Genomic DNA, 23,489 nt, shown 5'->3' with positions numbered 1-23,489 from the left:
TAGATGGTGAAATGGCTGCAAAAATGATGAGCGGACACTTTACAGACCAGGAATGAACTCAAGGTATAATCCTTGCAACCTGTCTCTCTCTTTTTCACCTCCCCCTCTTGGGTCTGTCTTTCTATCACCATCACCCCTTCTTCCTCTTTCTCTGCGTCTCGTTGCTATCCACCTCTCCGTCTGTCATTTCCTTCTCTGTTTCCACTCTCTCTTATGACCACCCGTCTTCTTTTCAAAACCCTCCATGTCCCTTTCTCTTTCTCCAGCAGAAGTGCAGAGCCAGGGCTTTTGCCTGCTGGTAATTTATTTTCCCATTAGCCCCCTGTCTGAAGTGCATGCTCTGGGTCTGAGTGTGTGTGGGGGCCACTGAGGGCCACCCAAAAGAAAGACCCACAGAGTCGAAGAGAGGAGGGCACCCTGGACGCACTGATAAGCCGAGAGAGGAAGGGGGAGGCAGAGTGGGAGAAATGAGGGGAGAAAGAGAGGATATGAGATACGAGCGTGTTGTCCATCTAAGCATTTTTGTTGGTTATGAATCATAATGCAAATTAATTAGAAAACTTAATGGAAAATGTTGATTTCAGTGGAGCCAGTGTGAAAATGGTTAGCTGGTTACTTGATCATCAGGACATTGTGATCAGTTGCTGGAGTTGAACTGTAAATTAAATCTAAATCTATTGGTGGGACGAAATAAGTAACTTCACAAGTTCTTACATTTTACTCACTAAGTGATTAATCTCAAAATAAACCAACAAATGAATCCATAATAAAATGGTCAGCTGCAGGGCCAGTGTGCACACAGATTACTGTCCTCCTTATACCTCAGATTTTATCCTGATTACATGTCATAAAATCAGTTTCCTTTATACATCCTACCACATATCTTTTATAGTATTCATGCATATCTACATACATATGACCCACTTTTTCCATGCTCTCTGACTTGGTATTAACATTAATTGACACTCAGTATCCAGTGTACATCAGGCACATTTCTTCTGGAAATATGGATATGTATTAAACCACGTGGAGTAATGTCATAAACTAACATAAAATAACATCAAGTGTGACCTCTTTTTTTTGTGGTCAGAGGGACAATCTTTTAACCTGCTGACTTGTGCTCAGGCTGTTGGGTATACCGATGATAGCTCTTATATCTAGAGGTTTCATTCTTGCTTTTGAAATATTTGAGTCCTCCAGTTAATGTCTGTGTGTGTTTAGCTGTGCATTGCAAGCTAGCAAGAGGGTGCTCCCTACTAAAAACACCCTCATCTCCCTGTTAGGATTAGTGCTTTTAAGGGCTGGTGGTTGGTGACTCTCCACCTTTCATCTGCTGCCGTTAGAGGAAATCCTGCATTGAAGACATTCCTCTCTGTCCTCTCTCTATGCCTGTCCCTTTTTACTCTCATTTTCTACACAGGCCCACACTGGGTTCTGTTTTCTCTGTTGACTCAGTCCGCAGTTGTAATCTGGGAAAAGTTGCAATGTTATAAGTTAACATAAATATTTATTATCCCATCCTACAAAAAATGCTGGAGTTAGGTCAGGTGTTAGGCACAAAATGGCTTCTAGAGCTAGTGTATGGGTCATCAGGTGTTATTCTCGAGGTTACTTAAGCACAACAGGTGCTCTTTTTCAATTTCATTAGGCCTCTTCATTAGATTTGGAAGCTGTTAAGTTTTTTTTCTATTGTTCCACACAGTTGTTGTTTATATCTCTGTGTTTCTTGTCTTCTGTTGTTCCTGTTTCTGGCAGCGGGCTTCACGTCAGACTGTGTTTTACAAAAAGGACTCCATGTGTGGAGCTTAGTGTCATTCTAGACCATTTCATCCAAAACTGCAGCTCACACTGTGCTGTAATCTACCAGTCCTTTCCTTTAAAACAAGCCTAATCCTGCTCTTGTTGTGACTAATCGCTCTTCTCTCGCTCTCTTCACTTCACTTTCTTCACTCGCTTTCCCTCAACTGTTTGTCAACCTTGTGAGTTTTTTTTTTTTTGTTGTTGTTGTTGTTGTTATTCGTGCCCCTGGGACGGAGGCAATGGTCTGCAAAAGATGTTTCCATTTTGGGGGGGTGGTTTAGGTTAAATCTGATCCACAAGGTGGTTCTAGTGAAGAGAAATCATGTGGTTGTATTTTTTTTCTACTTGTGTTCCAGTGTGTGAGAGAGAGGGACTCTGTGTGTGTGCATGTGACAATACATGAAAGCCATTTGCACAATTCAGTCCTTTATTATGACCATTGTTATTGTAATTCACATAACTGCAGTGATAGCATTGCATGCTTTTTATGTCCATTGTTGCCATTCAAAATACTCACATACACACACTGCTTGGGGAAAAAAATAAATCCTCACATATAATAGTAGGAGATGAATAAATTGGTTTTAATCTGTGTGTGTGTGTGTGTCTGTCTGTCTATAACACATATAGTGCAGTATTCATAGGTGGTATGTAAAAAGGCCTGCTTTATCAGTTATCAGGGGAGGCCAAATTGACACAGAGGAATCACTCTATTGTGGATGGATTCAAAGAGAGATGTGAACACATTGGATGTCTCTATTTCCAGTAACTGTGACCTTGAGGCGAGAGGAATAGCACCGAGCCCTCCAACCCCCCCACCTCCAATCTGCTGACTGCTGAATTCAACCACAGTCAGCTGATTTTGGGCGTTGCAGTGCAGGGCTAATCAGAGCTACGCCAAGGTTATTCTTTAGGGTAAATTGAGTTTGGATTTTAGTTTTTCTAACTGTGTGATTACAAATTTCAAAGGCCTCTATACAAATCTGTGTGGGGTAGAGTATTTCTACCCTCTGTGTCCATTCTATGTGCTTTGAGGTTTTGTTTCATACCAGTGTGTGAGCTGGTATGAAAGCTTTACCGTAGCCCTAGGAGTGAGTTTTTTAACTATTATTATTATTATTACTGTTATTATTAGTCTTCCAATTCATGGATCTGTCATTGGGTGTCATTGTTGTCCAGGCTGTAAATGCCACTGTGGTAAATTGACACTATTGTTTAGGTGAATGAAGTGTATTGAACTGTCTTAATTTAAATATATGTACTGTATTTTTGTATTTCTCAGCTCTGAGAAGAACTGAACTACACTATGAACGCATCTCTAAATGTCTAAGTTGTAATTTGGTGATTTAGGGTGACACATACTTTGGATAAAGATGTTTGATATCCTTCCTTCTTTTGCATCCACATTGCCTCCACATTTTCTCTATACTAGACATCCGACTTCAAGGACAACTTCAAGTTTGTTTTTGGGATATTCAAAGTTATGCCACACTGCTAATTTGAGACTTGTGATATGAACCTCACTCTTCTTAAATTTCTTCCTTTGCAGCTTGTACATGTAGCACACAATGTCAAATCTGACAAGCATGTGTAGGCTGCTTAGTTTTTCCTTTTTTCCAGTTACAGTATTTTACCAAATACAACAAACATGCATGCATACATGAGGTTTGTAGTCGTAATAAAGTGTAACTGACCTGACCTTGTCCCTTTACCCCCCTGTTTAGGATTATTTTGTTTTGTGGCACCAGGCTTAAGTCAGATAATCATCTGCTTATTATCATCATTTTAATACCAGAGCACATCTTTTATCTTCAGTCTTCCTCAACAATATAGTAAACGGCTCCACTCACTTATACAACGTATCTGTGTCTTTGCTGATTTCTTCCATTACATCAGCAACTTAGGAATATGACCAGTTAGTGTATGTGTAAATCAATATAAAACATCGACTGTTTGTTAAAATTAAAAACCAATTGACTGATGACCTGAATTAAAAAACCATTAGCTGATTGTCGGGTGTGTGTGTGTGTGTGTGTGTGTGTGTGTGTGTGTGTGTGTGTGTGTGTGTGTGTGTGTGTGTGTGTGTGTGTGTGTGTGTTGGGCATTTTTTGTTCATCATATCCTAACACTGCCCAAATTGTCAGTGTGTGTGTGTGTGTGTGTGTGTGTGTGTGTGTGTGTGTGTCTCAGTCAGACCAGGTCTATACAAAGAAGCCAGGTTCTTTTTGCACTCAGCCTAATTAATCCATCTCTAAGTGACAAAAGGATCCCTACCCCTCCTTCCTCTGGCCCGTCCCATTGGTATTTTGGGGCAGAGAGATTCAGCAGGACCCCTGGGCACCCCTCCTGCCCTGACCCCTGCCCCCCCACCAGGGGAGCATCTGTGCATCGATCCAGGGCCAGCTGGCACCAGGGGAGAGGGGCAGGACTGGTACTCAGTTCTGCTCTAACGCAAACACACCCTTCTTAAATAAAAGTCATGCATCATCATTTATGTAAAATAGTCATAGTCAGTGTAGGCAGGTTTCAAGTTTGATTTGAGTTTTACTTGTGAATTCTCACATGTCACTTTTGTAAATCTGCACCAGCAGTTGGTCTGTGAAGATACTGTGCAGTCATATAGAGCTGCAGCTAGGGGGCAGCATACAGCCATCACCCTCCCCTCCTTCCCCATCTTTCTTCCTCTCTCAGTTGGTGTGTACACAGACATTCACACACCCAGGTATTTAGTCATTCTCTGGGCTCAGAAAGAGAGAGCATATTGATAGTCCTATTCTCTCTGTAATAAATTAAACTTCTGCATTGTCCTTTCCTTTTCATTTTACATTGTCACAACCTCCCACTTACCATAATCCCACCTATCCCCCCCCCTCACCTTCTCTCAAACACACATACACATGCATGCACGCATTGATTGACAAGTAGCATCCGGGGAAATGAAGCAGATTTCCATTGTTTGCTGCCCCTTCTCAAATCTGTTGAAATGGTTATTCCATTCTTTTGCTGGGGTATTTGCATATCCTTAAGTATTTCCTATTTTCCAAGACCTCCCTCCCTCCTCAGTTCCCCATCCTCCTTTTTGCTAAATCCCCTCTTCTTAAGTGTTTGGTACATTTGGCAAATTCATTCATAAAGTATCTACATGCACTATTAGCTTAGTATAATAGTCAGGGTGTAATCTGCAGAGAGATAAGAGGTGGAGAGGGAGACTTTTTTTTTCCCCTCATCATCTTCTTCTTGTGATGGGCTGTTCTTTGGACAAGCTGGGGTTGGTGGTGGGGTTATGATATACGTCATTATGTCCTCCAGTCAAAGCGACAAGGCTCAAATGTCAGCACGAAATGTCAAGTGGCCTTGCTAGTTTGGTCGGTCTGGAGGCAAAGCTGGAGAGAGATGGAAGGATAGGAGGCATCATTTTTGCCGAGACACTTTTAGGTTTTTATGTCTTTCACAATTGTATCTGGACACAAGGTCTTGAGCAAGGGTAGATGTCTGATGCCCATCAGTTTCCTCAACAGGTCTGGGATTCAAACCATCAACCTTTCATTGACAAGACTGCTTTTAAACCTATTGCTGCCTCACACCAACACTCAAAACATGATTAAAGCTCGTGTTGTGCAATTTATCCAGTTATCTAGTTAATCAAGAACTTTTTAAGGCCTAGTTAGTACGTTTTGGAGCTCTGGATTCTCAGGTCATAGCAGGCCACAACAGAGCAGGTAGAGCCTCTGCTAGCTTAAGTTACATATTTTAGCTTTAAGGTAGAGTAAACACACATGCACTATGAGCCCCTGTCTCTAAGTCTCTGACTTAAGAAACTGCATTGGTGCTTGTACTTGTGTTGGTTATGCAGCACCTGTACATTGCTTATTGCAGGACTTAGTGTGAATATTGAGAAGTGAAGTCACTCCATCCACCTGGTTGTGTTCCCTATTTGAAGCTTACATAGTTTCTTACTATTTTACCAATCGCTTTACCACAATGTGCTGATACCAAATCTTTAGATACATGTGTGCATAGGTGTCTGTATAAGAAGGAATACCCTGCAGTCCTTAGTGATAAGGACAAGATTGAGTTTTCCACATGAAGCCAAAGCCTCTGAGGTGTGTGTGTGAAGACATCAGGAAACGGGCAATGTAAAGAGCTTGTATCTCTTTATCTACCTACATGCCGGAGCATATGTGTGTATGTATATGTGCTCTCAAACTGGCGTTGTGTGAAAGAGAGCTAGCTGCTCTGCTTTGTTCAGCATTGTGCGCATGAGAGGATGAATCCTCGGGGCTCGATTCACAGCTGAGGCAAGAACATATTTTTCTGTGGTATTAAAACAAAGTGTGTGTGTGTGTGTGTCTGTGTGTGTCTGTGTGTAGGTGCGTGTGCAGTTATATATGCTTGTTTTAGACATCTATGCAGTGAAATAGAGACAAAAAGGGAGAGAAAGAGGAATCAGACAGATTTAAAGAAAGAACATGTGTGTAGCCACTGCCTGCTGCTTTCATTTCACATGGCCTGTGAAGGGACATGTGAAAACCGGTGTCTGATCCTCACATTGGATTTGGTTCAAACACCAGTCTCTTCCTCACATGCAAATGAGCACATATCATTTAACCAGGAAAAATGTGTCAGTTTACCATCACAAAAACAGAGCAGGCAAATCATTAAGGAGGGACATGGCATGTACAGTAAGTGGTATCAACGCAGCAAGGAGGTGAACGAGTCTGCTATTCACTGACAGCACGGTGTATCCATGCACAGACAAAGCAGACAAAATCCATCAGTGTTTGTTGGAGGGAGGGCAGACAAAAGGCTGGAACATCCCCAACTGTTCAGTTTCCATATCTGGCGGTCAGTGACATGGCTTTCCAGCAGTTTTTATTTTTCCACAAGCTGTCCTCTCAGCTTGTGTGTGTGTGTGTGTGTGTGTGTGTGTGTGTGTGTGTGTGTGTGTGTGTGTGTGTGTGTGTGTGTGTGTGTGCTCACACACAGGGCCATGTCACTGATTCCATAACTCTTATCACCTGGTCTGTGGCATATTCCCAAATTCCAATTTGACTGCTAGCCCCAGGCCTATACTTTAGCACACCACTGTAAAATAAATAAATAAATAAATAGCACAGTAAAAATGGCTTCGGCATGGACATTTGTTGAAAAGTGACTGAAAGGGATTTACAACCAAATTCAAATCTGACCTCCACCTTTAACTTGTTCTGTAATAATATGGATCTTATAATCACAGTCATTAAATTATTCACTGTTGGCACCTTGTAAATCTGTTCCTGTCTTTTCTGTCTGTTTTCCATGTGATCCCAAGTGTCTGTTGAACCATGGCTTTATTCACCTGGATATGCATCATTTCTCTCTCTTCTCCAGGAGTCTCCGTCAGGGAGGAGGAAGGCCTTGGCCACTAGCAGTATAAACATGAAACAATATGCCAGTCCCATGCCCACACAGACAGATGTCAAGCTCAAGTTTAAGCCCCTGTCGAAGAAGGTGGTGTCAGCCACCCTGCAGTTCTCCCTCTCCTGCATCTTCCTCCGTGAGGGAAAGGCCACGTAAGTCTTGGTCTTCTCATTGACCTTCATTGTTCATGGTTTCAGATTCTTATTCTCTGATTTGAATAACAAAAGAAAAACAAAATGTTGAAAGCAACAGTTGCTCATATTTCAGTTGTTATAGCTATTTTTCACTCTTCCTAGTAAAAAGATACCTGATATACTTTCTACTGTCTTTTGTCACATCATCTGCCTGGGTTGGCTGTAAAGTTATATTTTATGGTTTCTTTGTGTGTTGTTTGATAATTCCTGCACACATAATGTATGTATTCACATTTGCTCATCGTTAATTAACAGACACACTCACTGAATTACTCAGTATTTGTTGCTTTTCATTCATTCTCATATATTTCTCTTTGACACTACAGCTTTGATTTGAAGACTCGCTCTCTATCACGGTGTTTTGCCTTTATTCATTCTAATTTGATAGCAACTTTCATTTAAAGACAGGCACATACACACATACACTAAGCAGGAGCAGAGCAGCAAGGCCTTTGTTGTGGCGCGGACGGCGGGTCGATGGTGCGTAACCCTTGTTAACCCTTCGGGGAATGATGTCGACCACACACAAACAAACTCCATCACGCCAGTTCAAATGAGCCCGTGGGCCTGGGAAACACCAAACACAAAGAACAAAGAGGAGAATACAGAGATTATGATGGAGCCGTGGTATCGAGGGACGGTGGGGGAAGTGCACAGGGCCACATAAAATACAATAAAAAAATTCAGAAATTGATGCATCTATGAATAAAGTGGTGGTTGGGAAGGAAAGATTAAGTGAGAGCAAGAGACAAAAGCTTAAAATGTGACGAGTGAAGTTGAAGTGTTAGGTGTTTATTACAGTAAGGTGTAACTATGGGGCTCTGATGTGACAAAACAAAAGAGTGGTGACAGAGGTAGAGACTAGAAGAGAAGAATGCAAAGCTTTCCTAATCCTTACGTGTGATCTAGTGGGTTGAATTCCTCCATCTTCCAGCTGAACCACATTGAAAATACAGTGCTGATGCATTTTCATCTATTCGTTCATCCATTTATGCATTATGCCTTTCATTTCCGATCTGTTCTTTTTAAAATCTCTGCTAGTTATAATGTATTTAATATATTTTATTTAATTTGTGTCACTCTGCATTGAGTTTGTGATTTGTGCACTTTTTATTGTCCAGGGACGAGGATATGCAGAGCCTGGCCAGCCTGATGAGCATGAAACAGGCAGACATTGGCAACCTGGACGACTTTGAGGAGGAGAATGAGGAGGATGAGGAGAACAGGGTTAACCAGGAAGAGAAGGCTGCCAAGATCACAGGTGACCCAATAAGATGTTTCTTCTTTTGGCCATTTGTCAGATAGCCAATCATTGTTTACTTGAAACAAATCAAGCAGTTAAGTCTCCAGTTCACCTGATCTGTGCATGGACATAAAGAAACTGAGATTTGTGTGCGTACGTGAACACGTCAGAAAGAGGAGAGATCACGGGGAGCTGGTGCGGTTTTTCAGATGGAGGCGCAAAGAGTAGAAAAAACTCTAGGCAGCTAAGAAGCGCTCTGTCTGATTGGGCCCTAACAGAGACACACTGTTTGTCTGGGGTGTCAACTTTGCTTTTCTCTTGATCTATTTATTTATTGTAGTTTTCTTTAACTGTACACATCTGGTTATTGAGAGTGTGCTTGCTGATATGTGAAAGAGTCAGAACCTGTTAATTCATGAGCTTCTGTTGTTAAGGATTTCCTTCCCCACTTCCCCTTGTTCCTTGTGCTCTCTTCCTCCCTGTGCTGATGGTGGCTTTCCTCCTTCCTTACATACATGTTGAGGAGCCATTCTGTGATCTAATGTATGGGTCCCTCTGCTTCCTGCTTTGCTTAATCCAACTTTTCAGAGAGGCATCTCTTCATGCTAAGCTTCATGCTTTCTCTTCTTCCTTTCCCTGCCCTCTTTGTCTCATTTATATGTATATGCATTGAGCGCCTACAGTGATGCTTCACTAGCGTGTATTTCTGAATCAAAGGCCCGGCCAAGCTGCCAAAACTCTCTACCATCATTTCCCTCTTGGATGCTTCCTAGCCAACAAGCCAGCAGGCTACCTCAGAAAGAGTAACATTACACTAATCAACATATAACCTGAAAAACACACTGCATGTTCTCCTTTGTGTACACACAGTTTTTAAATAAAAAAAAACCTAACAAGGATGTTATTTGTGTGTGTTTGAATATTTATGTGCAACCCGGTTTCTAGAAAAGTCTGTATGCAAAAATGTGCAAATCTTTGAAAATGTGTATTTTATTGAAAATGGTACTAAGACAGGAAAATGTTCACCACTGTACTGTATCACTTTCTTTTTTTAACAGCATTACATTTTGGGAACTGATGCTTCAGAAACATTTGATTTAGTTTTGAAAACAAACTTTTTTTCATCCTTGCTCGATTTTTCTTTCAATTTTCTACTTTGCTTCATTCCTTCGTTTATGATCCTGGATGGTGCTTATCCAGTATATAGTATTTCTTTTGCATGGTAGAGTTTAAACTTACGTTTGTGGATACAGCAAATAATTGTTTTCACTTAACTTGGTTTAGGTGTTAGGTTGGTAGATATTTTTGAGCCTGTGCAGTGATTTCCACTACTATTTCTGTTTGTAATGCAGTATTTCCACGAAGCCCAAAGAATCGTGTTCATTCAGTTTTGGTTTTCGGCCTCGTCCCTTGTGTACACAGAGATTTCTGCACATTCTCTGCTGTTGAACTTTTACCTTCACCGTCTTACAACTCTCCCCATCCTTACATCTCTGGGATCCTCTTTTTGCTGAACTAATTATTTGTGAAATGTGCCACCAGCTTAACACACGTATTTTCCACAACAGTGTCCCAACTTATATCCCAATCTATTATTTGAGTCAATTGTACAGTAGGTTTTAAACGGTTTTATCTAGTCTAGTCTAGTCTATCTAGTTACAGACATTAACGAAGGTCGACTTTCTTTTCAACTCTCACATCTATGTGCAAATAAATGGTGCATATGACTGTGTATGTATGGATATTCTCGTATTGAGTTACTTTGCCTTGTTCACTGCTCTCTTCCTTCCTCCCTTCCTGTATGGCCCTGTCGTTTACAGAAATAGTAAACCAGCTGAATGCCCTCAGCTGCTTACATGGGGATGATGATGATGATGATGATGAAGGTGTCCTTAAGCGAGCACGCAAAGCAACCGCTAAGCCTGCCGCTTCCTCCCAAGGTCTTTTTTTCACCTTCCTTTCACCCCCTCACCTTTTGTTCCTAACTCCTCTTTCATCATCTTGTGAACATCGTGTCACCTCAACCCATCCCTCCATTACCACAGTTTCTTTCCATTTATTTTTTTCTTAATCCTTTACTTTCCATATTTCCTATCTTTTTGTGTTCTCACTCTCTTGAGACCCCCCCCCATCCTGTCGTCCTTCTTGACATTGGTATTGTGATCGTGTTGTGGACCATGTGGTGATGTGCTGCAATAGGTGTTGTAAAAGTACAAGTTAGTGTCCATCCTTTGGGTTCATATTGTTTGTGTTGCCTGTGTGATTCTTTTTTCTGCAATTGGTAGTGAACCAAACTTAACTCTTTGCACAGTAAAGCATTTTTTTAGTTAAAGAAAGGTTTTGTTGCTTTGTTTTCAAATTGGAATCGAGCTCATTTGTTTAAGTTGAAAAGGAAGCTTTGTATCAGTGGTATCCTCATGGAGCCACAAGCTGGTGAGATGCTTTAGAGTGACAACATAATCATTCTAAGTAACATATTCTCCCCTATCCCAACCTGATTGCATTTTCATTCTTGTTATAGCTCTAATTCATTCTAATTATTGTTTATAAAGAAATCTATACACTCCTGGCCTTTATGTTATATACTTAATTTAGGACCATCTCATTTAACTCCAACTGTCTCCACTGTGCCTTGAGAACACAAGTGTGCTTATTTGGGCTTCTGGGGCTCTCAACTTACTGAACTTCTGCACCCGAGATCTTCTGCCTGGACATTGAACAAACCATTCTACACAGTGTGACAGCCACAGATGTACATACACACACATGCACATGTACACTCGTCAAGGTCTAAAATGGGTCATGAAAGCTGCCAGAATGAGACGAGGAAAAGTGCTGCACCTCTTATCTGTTACCACCACTTTACACAGCCACACAACATATAGACCAAGGGAGACACTCACATACACACTTTCACGTCTCTCAGTTTCTCACCTAGATCTCAGCAGCACTTCTTGGCACCGACCTCACACACATTTAAACTCTTTTCAAACTGACCCACATCCTGGCAGCATGTGATTGAGCTACAGTGAGGATGATGAAGATAAAGTGGACAAGTCTTAGCCTCTCTAGCCAAGCTCTCCATAGCAACTCCATGCTGCCTTCACTGTCTCCCTCGGTAACCTTCCATACTACACAGATTTACCCAGAATGCCACTGTTGTACATGCATTGTAGTGGGCTGAGCTGACTGAGGAGCACAGAGAGGTTTAGGAGGCACTCCTTAACAGGAGAGATTACTTATACATCAGTGAATGCTCTTTACACTTGTGGTTCACTCCAAAGTGCAGATTTTAGTATATTTGAGTTTGTGAATGCTTGTATTAATTTTAATTTTTGCAAAAACATTGTACAGTATTGTATGGAGTTTTTACTATGCATGATTTTGGTTTGTTTAAATGACTTCATGTTGTGGAAACAGAACTGATCAACAAGCTGAACTTCCTGGAAGACGAGGATCAGGAAACACCTCCTGTCATGAACACTAATCCTTTTGATGAACTTGATGGAGACCTTCATTCCAACCACCTCAACCTCAACCCATTTGGTGATCCCGATGAGGAAGGTAAAATTCAAGATTTAGATGCTAACAATGCCTTGAATATGTGTAATTGTTTACCTGCTTGTTTAACTAATTTTAATTGTTTAACTGTCAGTGTCTGCCAGGTTGGAGCTGTAGTAGAACTATAATATTCAAACTCGGGCACCAACACATAGTCATACTGCATGTCTTATAACTGTGTTGTATCTATGTATGTTTCTCTCGCACAGAGCCCCCTGCCCAGCCAGTCTTACGGCAGCAAGTAGATGATAATTCTTTCTATGACCATGACTCCTCAAATCCATTCAACGAGCCTGATGGACCAGAGACGCATACATCCCCAGGGAATCCCTTTGAAGAACCAGACCAAGATACGGACATACAGCCAGACCCAGGACCCCCTAAGCCAAGGCAGAGGAAAGGCGTGCGGCCTGTTGACATGAGCAAGTACTTGTATGCTGATACCTCTCACAATGAAGAGGACGAACTTGACGAGTAAGTCTTCATCTTTTATATATTTCCAGGGAGTTAACAACGCAATAAAACACTATATAGGAAAGTGATGATGATTGTTAAGTCCTGTTAAAGAATAATTGAAAAGTTATTAGTTTTGAATGACAGTATGCAGAAACTGTGCATATTTTGTATGTTTTTTTACACACACACATTTCTACAATATGTCCCTTTATTTGTCTTTACAGAGCACTTTTATGTACTTCTGAGTAGTAAAGTACACACTGTATTGTTTGCTAGAACAACTCTGATAAACACTTCCTCAACTGAGTAGCACATACTAGGCACACTCTGGAGAATCCAGCCTGCCTAATTTGGTAACTGTTGGCAGGCCAAGTCCTGTAAGACCCCTAATGATAGAAGGGTACTTGTAACCCCCCCATCATGGCAGAGTGACGAGGCAGCTCTTTCAACAGGAACAAGGGCCCTGTTGTTTTACTGCATTCTTTAAGCTTGTTTTCCTCCTTTCCCTCCTATCAACTTGTTGCCCCATACTTTCCCTCCTTGCCATCTTCCTCAACTTCCTCCTCAGAGTATGCACATTTTTATTGTACTTCCTCCTTTATTCTGTTAGACAGACACTTTGAGATATACAGTGATGTATAACCGGCTGTGACACTTTTCCTACTCCTAGATGGCAGTGGTTTGAGGTTTTAGCTTAGAGAAGCCGTACATTTAAAGTATTATGGTGACAATCCTTTTTATGTACTCCTGTGTGTGTGTGTGTGTGTGTGTGTGTGTGTGTGTGTGTGTGTGTGTGTGTGTGTGTGTGTGTGTGTGTGTGTGTGTGTGTGTGTGTGTGTGTGTGTGGGTGTGTGTGTTTTGCAAAAAAATAAAAACTGGCTGTCGCCCAAATTGCTGATGTTTTCTGTTGAGCAAAGCTGTCACACACATTGTCATATGTTTTAGTCCTCAATGCTTTCTAAAGACAAACAGGTTATTGATTGGCATGTTTATTTTGCACGGTCTTTTAAACCAGGAGCAGTTCTTTGCAGAACAGAAAGTTCAAGAGGGCAACGCAGTGTTTTGACTGGAGCCCTTTCACGTGCTGGTCTGTTAAAACTGCTCTATGTTCCTGACTGTTTTTCTTTTCTTCACTTCTTTACCCTCTATATCGCTCTGCAGTAGCATACACACTGAATAGCTTTAACCTTTCTCTTTCAGACAGATACCTAGTCAATCAATTCTTTCTCACTCTCGCTCTTACCCCCACCCCCTTCATCCAATTCTCGTGTTTGTTTGGGATTGCTTGTTGCATGTTGAGTGAATGTCTCAAGGCCATGCCCTTTCTTTCAGTGCTGCAAGTATGCCTGTATATTGATAACACTCTGGTATGTGTATTAGAGTGACTGTGTGTGTGTGTGTGTGTGTGTGTGTGTGTGTGTCTTCATGCTCTCTTCTGTCTGTCAGTAGTCTACCTTGGGCAGTGAGGATATGAGGTCACACAGAACTGACCTTAGTGCACCTGCATCTTCTATTACCTTATGACTTCTGTGTGTTGTTCATTGTTTTGCACCAAACTCTTTTTTTCCAAGTAGCAATTTCCTTACGTTTGCTTAAACGAGCAGTTTGAGCCAAAGATGAGTTTAAATTGTGCTGATAATCATCATTGAATCATATAGTAAATGTTTTTATTTTTGCTATATAGTGTGTAGCTAGTGTTTTTTGTTTTGTAAAAACCTGTAAAAGAGTTTGTGATACTGTTTTATAGTTTTGACATATTTTGTTTGGTGACCTGCCAATGAATTATTTTAAGTTCACATTTGTACTGCAACTCATACCTTAAATTTAAAAGAAAATACGCTACATTTGCGTTTTTTCTAACACCACATCTTTTTCCCATGTCTTGCTCTCCTTTCATTCTTAGATCCAACCCGTTCTATGAGCCAAGGACATCGAGCCCTGCACGGCTCACTGCTGGCAGCCCCACCCTCGATGTGGGCGCCAGCCAGAAGAGGAGGGCTCCCTTGCCCCCAAGTTCCAGCCCTGGCCTTAGCCTCAGTACCCCAGATCCCAAACCTAGCCCTGGCCCAGACGTGGAGAGAACCCAGCCAGTCGGGCCCAGCCCAGTGGCGGCAGTGATGGGGAGAGAGTTGGCTTCCTCTTCCCCAAAGGTAAATGGGTTTCTTAATTTTAATAAACAGTGAGGTATCTCTACAACAAGACACAAAGAGACAGGTGAAACCAAAATGAGAGTAGGTGTCATTTTGGTTGAGGTGTTAGAACGATTCCTGAACCAGAAAAACTTTGCTTGCCTTCAGCTGTATCATAATAATCTTATTTTATGTTTAATTCCTTAAACATAAAATGTATGAAGAAATAATAATATGACCTGATATTACAGGTTACACAAATGGCCCATTGTGAAAATTTATACTAGGTTGCTGATGTGTCAGTGTCACTGTTAATTTGCCAAATGCAATAAATGTAAAGATAAATTATTCAGGAAGTAGCACAGACTTCTCATCTTCAAGAATTCCACAACTCCAGGCAAGAAACTACTTATTATTCTCTATTCTGGCTCATTTTTTGCAGCATGTTTTACTATAAGTGAGTGAGTTGAAGTATTTTGTGTGTGTGTGTGTGTGTGTGTGTGTGTGTGTGTGTGTGTGTGGGTGTGTGTGTGTGTGGGTGTGTGTGTCCACATCCAGTGGTCCTTACATTAGCTTTTTCCGCCTGCACAATCCCATCTTCTGCCCCATTCTTTATGCTCATGAAACTCCCTGGCTCCTCATTTGAATATAGGTATTTGTTTATTGGGGTGTTTTCATATGTTTATTTATTTATTTAAATTAGGTAAATCATGGCTGGGTCTAATTAAATGGCTGATGGTCACACACACTCACAGCAGGAGTCAGACCACTGGTGGGGAATGATTGGTTGGGGGTGTGGGCATGGGTGGGGGTTAAAAGTATGTGTGTGTGTGTATGTGTGTGTAGGGGCTCAATGAGCCTATGTGGGGCTTAAACACAGGGGGCTTAACTGCAGCAGAGCGATCACAAGGGGGTGTTGACCGCCTGTGAACACACACATTTTTGTATGGCAGTCAGTGTGAGGACACTCATTGACATAATGCATTCCCTAGCCCCCTACTGTCGCGTAGGCCATGTTAATCTACTCTGTATCAATTTTTAATTTATCACATGTACTGTCTTAACCTAACCCTAACCCTAACCATCACAACTAACTTGCTCACGCTAAACTTTACCCTAACCCTAACCCTAACCAAAACCTATTCTAACCCTAAAACCTAATCTTAACCTCAAAATTGCTCTTTAAACACCCTTCTTATTTTGAGGACCGGCTAAAATGTCCTCACTTTGTAAAAATGTCCTCAGTCCAGTGGTTAAAAAATCATGCTGGTCCTCACAATGAAAGCCATACAAACACACACACCATCAAACACACTCTGTACAGTTACTTACACACACCCAGACACACACAAGTCCCTCCCTCCATGAAGCTGGCTAGCTGACTGTTTTAGTGTAGCTGGGCGGTGATGCTGGCCGTCCATGTAATTATGGCACAGTGGCTTTATCACCCAGCTGCAGTTGCCTGTGACCGTGGGTGAGGGGGCCTAAACCACTTTAATTACCCAAAGCCAGTGACCTGTGGTGGGCCACACTTCGCCAAGAGATGCCCCTGCCTCTGGAGCTTGAGATGGAGGGAGGGAGGGATGCAGGGAATGAGTCATGGGTACAGTGAAGGAGAATAGGTGGAAGATATTGAAGGGAAGAGGAACAGAGAATAGTGGGATGAAGAGAAGGAAGGAGGCCAGGGGATTGTAGAAAGAGAGATAGGATGTTCACAGTAAACAAGGAAGGGCCTACAGGGTTTGTTGACATATACAGCTAGTGTGAATAGATTTGTCTTTCTTATTCACACCAAGCAGTATGTCTCTCTCTCTCGCACACACACACATACACACACACGCCTCAGCCACGTGTAGGTTGTGAGATGACCTTTGAATGTATGAAGTCAGAGAGGATTAAGAGGAGACATTCCCACTATGAGGGGCCAAGACGAAACCAACACATCATCACACTATGAACGTGTACAGGGTGTAGATGTGTGCTTGTGCTCGCATGCATGTATGTGTTCTTATTGTTTTTAGTATGCCTAAGGCTCAGTTCAGGCTAGTCGGGAAGTTGTAACCTTCCCTCAAAACAGAGCTAACCTCCACCTCTCTCATATAAGATGTTTCATGGTGTGTATTCCTATTTATATGTATTTCCACTAACTATTCATGTGGGCAATTGGTGTGAATTATAAAGATAAGCACACATACACACACACACAGACCATTTCTAATATCAGAATGTGAATAGAAATTGATATATTGAAAGCCACCATACTCAGTTATACATTTAGAACCTGCCCTGAAGGGAATGAAATGTCTTGCATGCATTTTGTTTAATGAAATCTCGTCTTTGCTAGCAGAGAGAGATTAGCATGTCTTTACATATTTATTCCATGCAATGGTAAAATTAAGTGCAGCGACTGAACAAGCTCTAACTGCTTGATCTCTGTAGTTACACAAAAAAAAAAAAAAACAGTTTAGAGGGTCAGAACCTCAGTGCCCAGATATGACTGTGATCCCAGACATGCCATTTTAAACATAGTGCAGAGAGAAAAAGAGCAAGGTACGGTAGTAAAGATGGCTGTATGGAAGTTATTACATGGGCCATAGTGGCGTTATGATTTTCCTATGCTGAAAACAAACTGTGTCTTGTCCTTGTGTGAATCGGCTTGGGCAGATTTAGCATTAAACTTTGATTTAGTTTTATCCTCCTTGTCATTGCATTAAAACCAACTACTTCAATGCCAGTCTGTGGCAAATCAGGTCTTCTGCAGGACATATGGTGTGTGCCCACTTCCTCTATACACAGGTATTACACATATGGATAGAATTTACATTAAGCTCTTACAAACATTGGACTTTTTTGCCAGGGGATCACACATTCAGCGCTGGATAGAATTTGTGGATAGAAGAAGAACAACTCAAATGCATTTATTGCTGCAGTACCAGTTGTGGGTCTGGGCAGTTTTACTTTAAGCATGGTGAACCACTGGATAATCATCGGTGGACATCTTCTACAGTATGTAGCATGCATGGGTTGAATATTCTGATGCTGGGCAGACTGTAAGCAGATGTAAAAGCAAGCACATATTGAAGAGCAAATACACTTACTGTAAAGCAATCACTGTCCGAGATGCTTATCTGCATGTTTTTTCTACTCATCACACATGATGAGGAGCTTTGTAAAGACAATATTGAGGATCTGATAGTAATGGTTGTCTTTACCTAAACTGTAAATTTTAAGCTTCATGTTTTTTTTATTACCATTTATATTTGTTAGTTTCTGAGATTTGTCCCAAAGTTGGTGAAAGTGGCACTTCAGTCCATCACTTTGTCTCTTCATTGTGCTGTCTTGTAGATATAGATCCTCATAGCATCAAGTTTAAGTTTAGCATCTGTGAGGGAGATGGTAGGATGGAAACGTCTGTGGGATTAATTTAAATGAACAGAGGAAGTTCCTGTTGGGCGGGTTGTGAGCTCTGTCTGGTCTGATTCAGTCCATCTCTTTTCCCCGGGGCTGCTTTTACCCCTCCCAGTAATTCAGTGATCCCCTGCTCCTCCTTTTGTTTCATCTCCATCTTTGTTCCAAAGTCAGACCGCTCTACACTTAGATGCTCTGATCTTTGGATTTTTTTTATCAAGTTTCCGCTTCATGAATTATTTGCCTTATTTTCATATAAAGAAAAGTTTGAAGTTGGTATATAGCTGTGAGTAAAAGTTTGAGCAAAGAAGTTCTATATCATTTTAATATTTACACAAAAGATCTTCAACTTCAACGACTGGCTCGTACCTTCTAGACAATCGACACAGTTAATGTTTCCTGAATCCAGCTGCTTCTTTTTGTACAAAGTATAAAAGGTAGACATTACTTTCCGTATGATTATCTAACACGGTGTCTTTACTTTATCTGTCTCTCTTTTTAAGACACATATTCACACACTCACTCTTTCCAGAGGTGAGAAAGTGAACCAGCACCAGAGGTATGTCTTCTTTCTCCCCTTCAGTTGAAGGGCTTGTGTGATTACTTATGTTAATCAAAGGGTTCAAATTAAATAGAGTTTTGCAGGTTGTGAGAGCTCCTGTGCCAGGGGGAGGCAGAGGCCAGAGCTCTCCTTCCTCTCTCAGACTTTGTTTTCACAGCCCCTCCTTCAGTTCAGACTACCTCCAAATTGAAATTAGAATAAATTAACATTATTTAATTGAGTTCGCAGAAGGCTGCGATATTTCTTAATTAGCTTTCACCAGGGTTCGCGGCAGGAGAGGACCACATCCTCACTGTGAAGTGTTAGAGGTTGCCGTGACGACTGAGGGATGTTTTCAGAGGACAGAAGGAGCCCAAGAGACAAGGACAGTCATCTCTTGTCTTTTGATTTTTTGCCCATTTCGAGGTCTTCTGTCTTCTTGTCCTAATATCCAGTCAGACCTTATTTCATCTTCTCTTATAATTTTCACATACGGTAGCTTTCGTACACAAAGATGTACGACATAAAAAAACCTAAGGCTCACACAGTTACTAAATTTACTTGATTGTTCTTTTCCCCTCATTGTTCAGTGGGGTTGAGAAAGCGCTGAACATCATATTGCTTGACATTAGAATTAATCAGAATTTTCAATATTTTCAGGGCACTTATGCAGGTATACTGTAAATTGGCAGGTTAATGTGAAACAAATGACAGAACAGTAGTCAGGAAAATGGTCATAGCGGTCCGTTTCTGAGACCAAAGCATTGAAACCTCAGTGGTTTTCCTTGGCCACATTGGCCTTTCCATAAGCTGTGTAATATTAGGAGAATAATCCTAAAGGGGAGGACTAAGTCAGTACCTCTCAGTGTCTGCTTTTCCCCCATCCCAACTTCTTATTTGCCGTCTCTGAGTGGTCTGTCATTGGATCCTGTGGGAGAGAGGAGACCCAGTTTCTCCTCTCATGCAGCGAGCTTCGATCATTGGGCTTCTTGTTGTTGTTTCACGCTGCAGGGCATCACTGTCATCAAGTCGGGCAGAAAGGTATAGGACATTACTGACTAGTGAACAGTCAGAGCTGTTGGTGTCCCACCTTTAAAGGCGAAAAAGTTTAAGGGTATATTTGGATAAAAACGATGTTCTGCTTCAGTTTTTACAAGACTTTTCAAGAAATTATCTGCTCAAGAAGGAGCTGATCTTCTCATTTTACATAAAAAATAGATTTGGACCTCATACACAGAATTGGGTTTAAGTGTCACAGAGCAGGAGATGTTGATATATTTAGTGATTTTAAGTGAATAAATAAAAATCTCAGTGTTAAATTGTATTCAGTGACTATTCAGAATTCAATTTTATACATGGTTGCCATGAAATGACGAGTATGTGTGTGTTGTGTGTACTTATGTACAATCTTGTGTATGTTGTGAGGGATATATTCTGATCCAGTTACTGTAATGCGGCTATCATTTTTCCACCTCTTCCTCTGTTGGGTGCATGTCGAGTTCACAAGTTAAGCACTGCGAAGAGCTCACTCTCTTCAATACCCGTGCCGACTGGTGTAAAAGGGCCTTCCGCAAAGCGCTGCTTGTAATCTGCCTTTGGTAAGTCCTCCTTAGTTTTATCTGCCAAGGATTACCTCACAAGCTGCAAGCAGGAGAGAACGAGGGAGACACAGAGCAAAAGAGAGAGAAATGAAAAGCAAGTCAAACAGAAAACGATGAAGATGGAACAAAATGAAAACAAATCGCTGTGTAATCTTCGAAAGGGAGAGACCTGCTTTGGAGTTGAAGGGGAAGTATCCCTCGCCACTCATTTAGAGAGGGAATTGACTAATCCCTCCATGATTGATGTCTGCTATGAGAGGCTCTATAGCAGACTAATAGGACTTATGAGGATGACCAGAGAGTCTTTTGTGTGTCCGTGCCTGTGTGTGTGTCTGGATGTGAATGAACCAGACCTTTTTGTCTTGTGTGTCCTTCTATCCAGTGGCCACAGAGGCCAGGGGTTTGAATGACATAGCGGCCGAAGAAGGGGTAACTTTATCTTAATCTGGTCTTAATCTGCCCTAGTCCTCCAGGTGTGTGTGGGCTTAAACCCAGAAGGACTCCGGGTTTTGGGGTGAGTTTTAAGGGGCCTTTGGGCGAGGACATATGAACCAATGCACTTGAAAACTCCTTGAACCCCCAGAAGGTCTAAGACCCCCCGCATATTCTTGAAAACTCACTCACTTAGCCATGCCATACCCTTCTCCCGTCATCCTTAAGTGGCCCCTGCTACAATTTAATTGAATTAAACCAACCATTCTCCATAATTTAAAAAGGACTTTAGAAGTACCTTATGAGTTAGTCTGAGTGATTCGTCTTTCAAATTGTGTGGGTGTGTTTAACTGTGTGTGCGGGCAGAAGAGGAAAGAAGAGTGAGTGTAGAAATGATAAGGCTTTAATTGCCTCTTTATAAAGCTCTCTAGCAACCCCCTCTTTGAACTGTTACGGTATGCAGGTGTGCGCTCTTATGTGCTATAGGAAATACTAAGTGGCATTTTCAGCGCTTAACTCATGGATCACTGAGTGGGATCATTCCTTCGTTTTTATTTGAGCTCAGTTGACCTCACAAAGATTGGATCACACCGTACATTCTGTACATAGCGAGTTTACACATACCGAAAAAATTTTTATATTTATAGTAATGGATTATTATAGATGTCTATACTTATGTTTGCTTTTTTGCTTCAATTTAAAGGAGTAAAGGATTGAATCCTACATGCACGATAATGAACATTATATTTTTTTCAATCCATAATTTCACACTCTTCATACCAACATGGTTTAACATTTGGGATTATTAGGCTCATTTGAGACTACAGTGGATAATTCTGCTTTCCTTTCCCTGCATTCTGCACAACGCTGAGGTATTGTTGTTTTTTGATGATTGTTTCCACCCTGAAACTTTCTTTAGCTTTTGAAACAACTGTCTTTTGTCATAATAACCAAGTCAGGAAAGTTAGACCCGATTGACAGTTGCTGGGATTTAAAGTAATAGTCTATTTTTATCCTTGGGGGATTGGGATCTTTGGGTCTTTCTGTGTACTGTGATGATACGGACTCAAATGCAGAACCAATAGTAACTCTTCAATTTATCATCTCTTCTTTCTGGGTGTTCTGTTTGGATCCTCTCTCCTTTTCTAGGCCTCCTTGCAGCATTTTCCCCCCCTCACATCCTTCCTCCTTTAGCATGTGCGTGTTGATTCATGTGTATTCTGATCAGGAGTCAAAGGGGTGACTTTGTAATTATGTTCATTTTAATTGGCTGTGCTATCACCCCTCTCATCACTTTGGAGCCCATGCTGCACTGGACAATGGCAGTCTGTAGTGGGAGGGGGGGGGTTGAGCAACTGCTGTGTCAAGACCCCCTCCCAACCCCACACACACACATACACACACAGTCACTCTCTTTACCTGCAGAACATAATTCCTAAAGTGGCCGCCTTAATGAGTTTTCCCTGCCCAGGCTTAGATTAATTTGATAAATGGTGACGTTATCGGCACGGCTGATCTCTGAATCCATTGCACCACTAATTTGTTTGTTCAAGATGGCAGTTAAAGGAGATAATTACGGTACAGAACCACCCTCCCTTCTCTTCATCCTTACATTCAAAGCTTATTTATTTGCACAAGGAAGAATGAACAGATGGGTGGCGTTTTAATTCTTTTTGGATTACATATTAAAAGCGTGTATACAGTATATACAGTTTATTTGCATCCAAGTCTAGTTAGCCCTAGATTTACCTTTGATCCACAACTCAACAGTTGATTTGACAGCCACTATTATAGGAGCTATAGCAACTTTACAGAACAACACTGAATTTCTGTATTTATCATGTAGGAATATGACTGATGGTGTTGCCTTTAAAAAAAAGAGGGTCAAGAAAGAGGCAGGTGGACAAAGACAGATGTAAATCTGGGGAAGTGGTCATTTTAGAAAACGTGGTCAAGGCCGCATGCTGTGAGTAATGGATTCGTAGGAGGAAGGATAGGCTCCTGCTGGACCTGTGTCACTAATAGGAACAAAACACTTTAGATAAAGTGATGCATCTTGTTTTCTCCCAGCTTCCATAACATCAACCCCACACACACACACACACACACACACACACACACACACACACACCGTCAATCCCACACCTACCCACCCTGCGTGTGAGTTTTTTTTCCCCCCAGCCAAAGCTAATTTGCAGAGGCGTGAGTGTGGGTAATGCTACTGCTGTTTCCATGACAAGCTAAAGCCAGTGCTTACACCGCATTATGCCCCTGCGTTACACGTTAGGCGAGCAAGCGGGCGGGTGGGCACACTGCAAGCTGGCACAGTCACTCCTTTGTCTGCCGCCTCCTCCAAACTGTGTTATTTCATGATGTTTCATTTTTTCAGTGAATGGTTTTTATTTCGGTTTCAAAGCCTAGTCTGTCCTCTCCTGTTCTGCGTTGTTTTTCCTGCTGCTTTGCACACTTATGCCTTTGGAGCAGAATAGGCCTTGGAAGCGAAATGGTCCTGGAAAAGGAAACCGGGTTTCCTGATTTTTGCATTTTACATCTCAGTAGCCAACTGCCGAGAGGCCCTCTGTCTTGGCCTGCAGCTTCACTGCTAGATGGGAAGCATATCTGCATCTGAGCAAATCAGTAGCAACTCCCAATTACCATCAATATTACGTTGAATATATTTACATATTTTCCTGCTTTGTGACATTACACATGTCCATGGCATAA

At 41.5% G+C, this 23,489-nt stretch overlaps 1 protein-coding gene across 3 annotated transcripts in view; it reads left to right on the top strand.

Annotated features, from left to right (window-relative positions):
* Window positions 1–23,489, top strand: part of ehbp1 (EH domain binding protein 1) — a 117,244-nt gene that overhangs the window by 26,806 nt on the left and 66,949 nt on the right. For all 3 annotated transcript variants that reach the window (XM_026354680.1, XM_026354679.1, XM_026354681.1), the window contains exons 6-10: window positions 7,171–7,352; window positions 8,516–8,655; window positions 12,058–12,201; window positions 12,408–12,672; window positions 14,558–14,804. In XM_026354680.1, the coding sequence (XP_026210465.1) occupies window positions 7,171–7,352; window positions 8,516–8,655; window positions 12,058–12,201; window positions 12,408–12,672; window positions 14,558–14,804 (978 nt within the window). The remainder of the gene's footprint in view (window positions 1–7,170; window positions 7,353–8,515; window positions 8,656–12,057; window positions 12,202–12,407; window positions 12,673–14,557; window positions 14,805–23,489) is intronic.

This window comes from Anabas testudineus, chromosome 15 (assembly GCF_900324465.2).
Source record: "Anabas testudineus chromosome 15, fAnaTes1.2, whole genome shotgun sequence".
Classification (NCBI taxonomy): Eukaryota; Metazoa; Chordata; class Actinopteri; order Anabantiformes; family Anabantidae; genus Anabas; species Anabas testudineus.
This window is presented reverse-complemented; position numbering and strand designations above follow the sequence as displayed.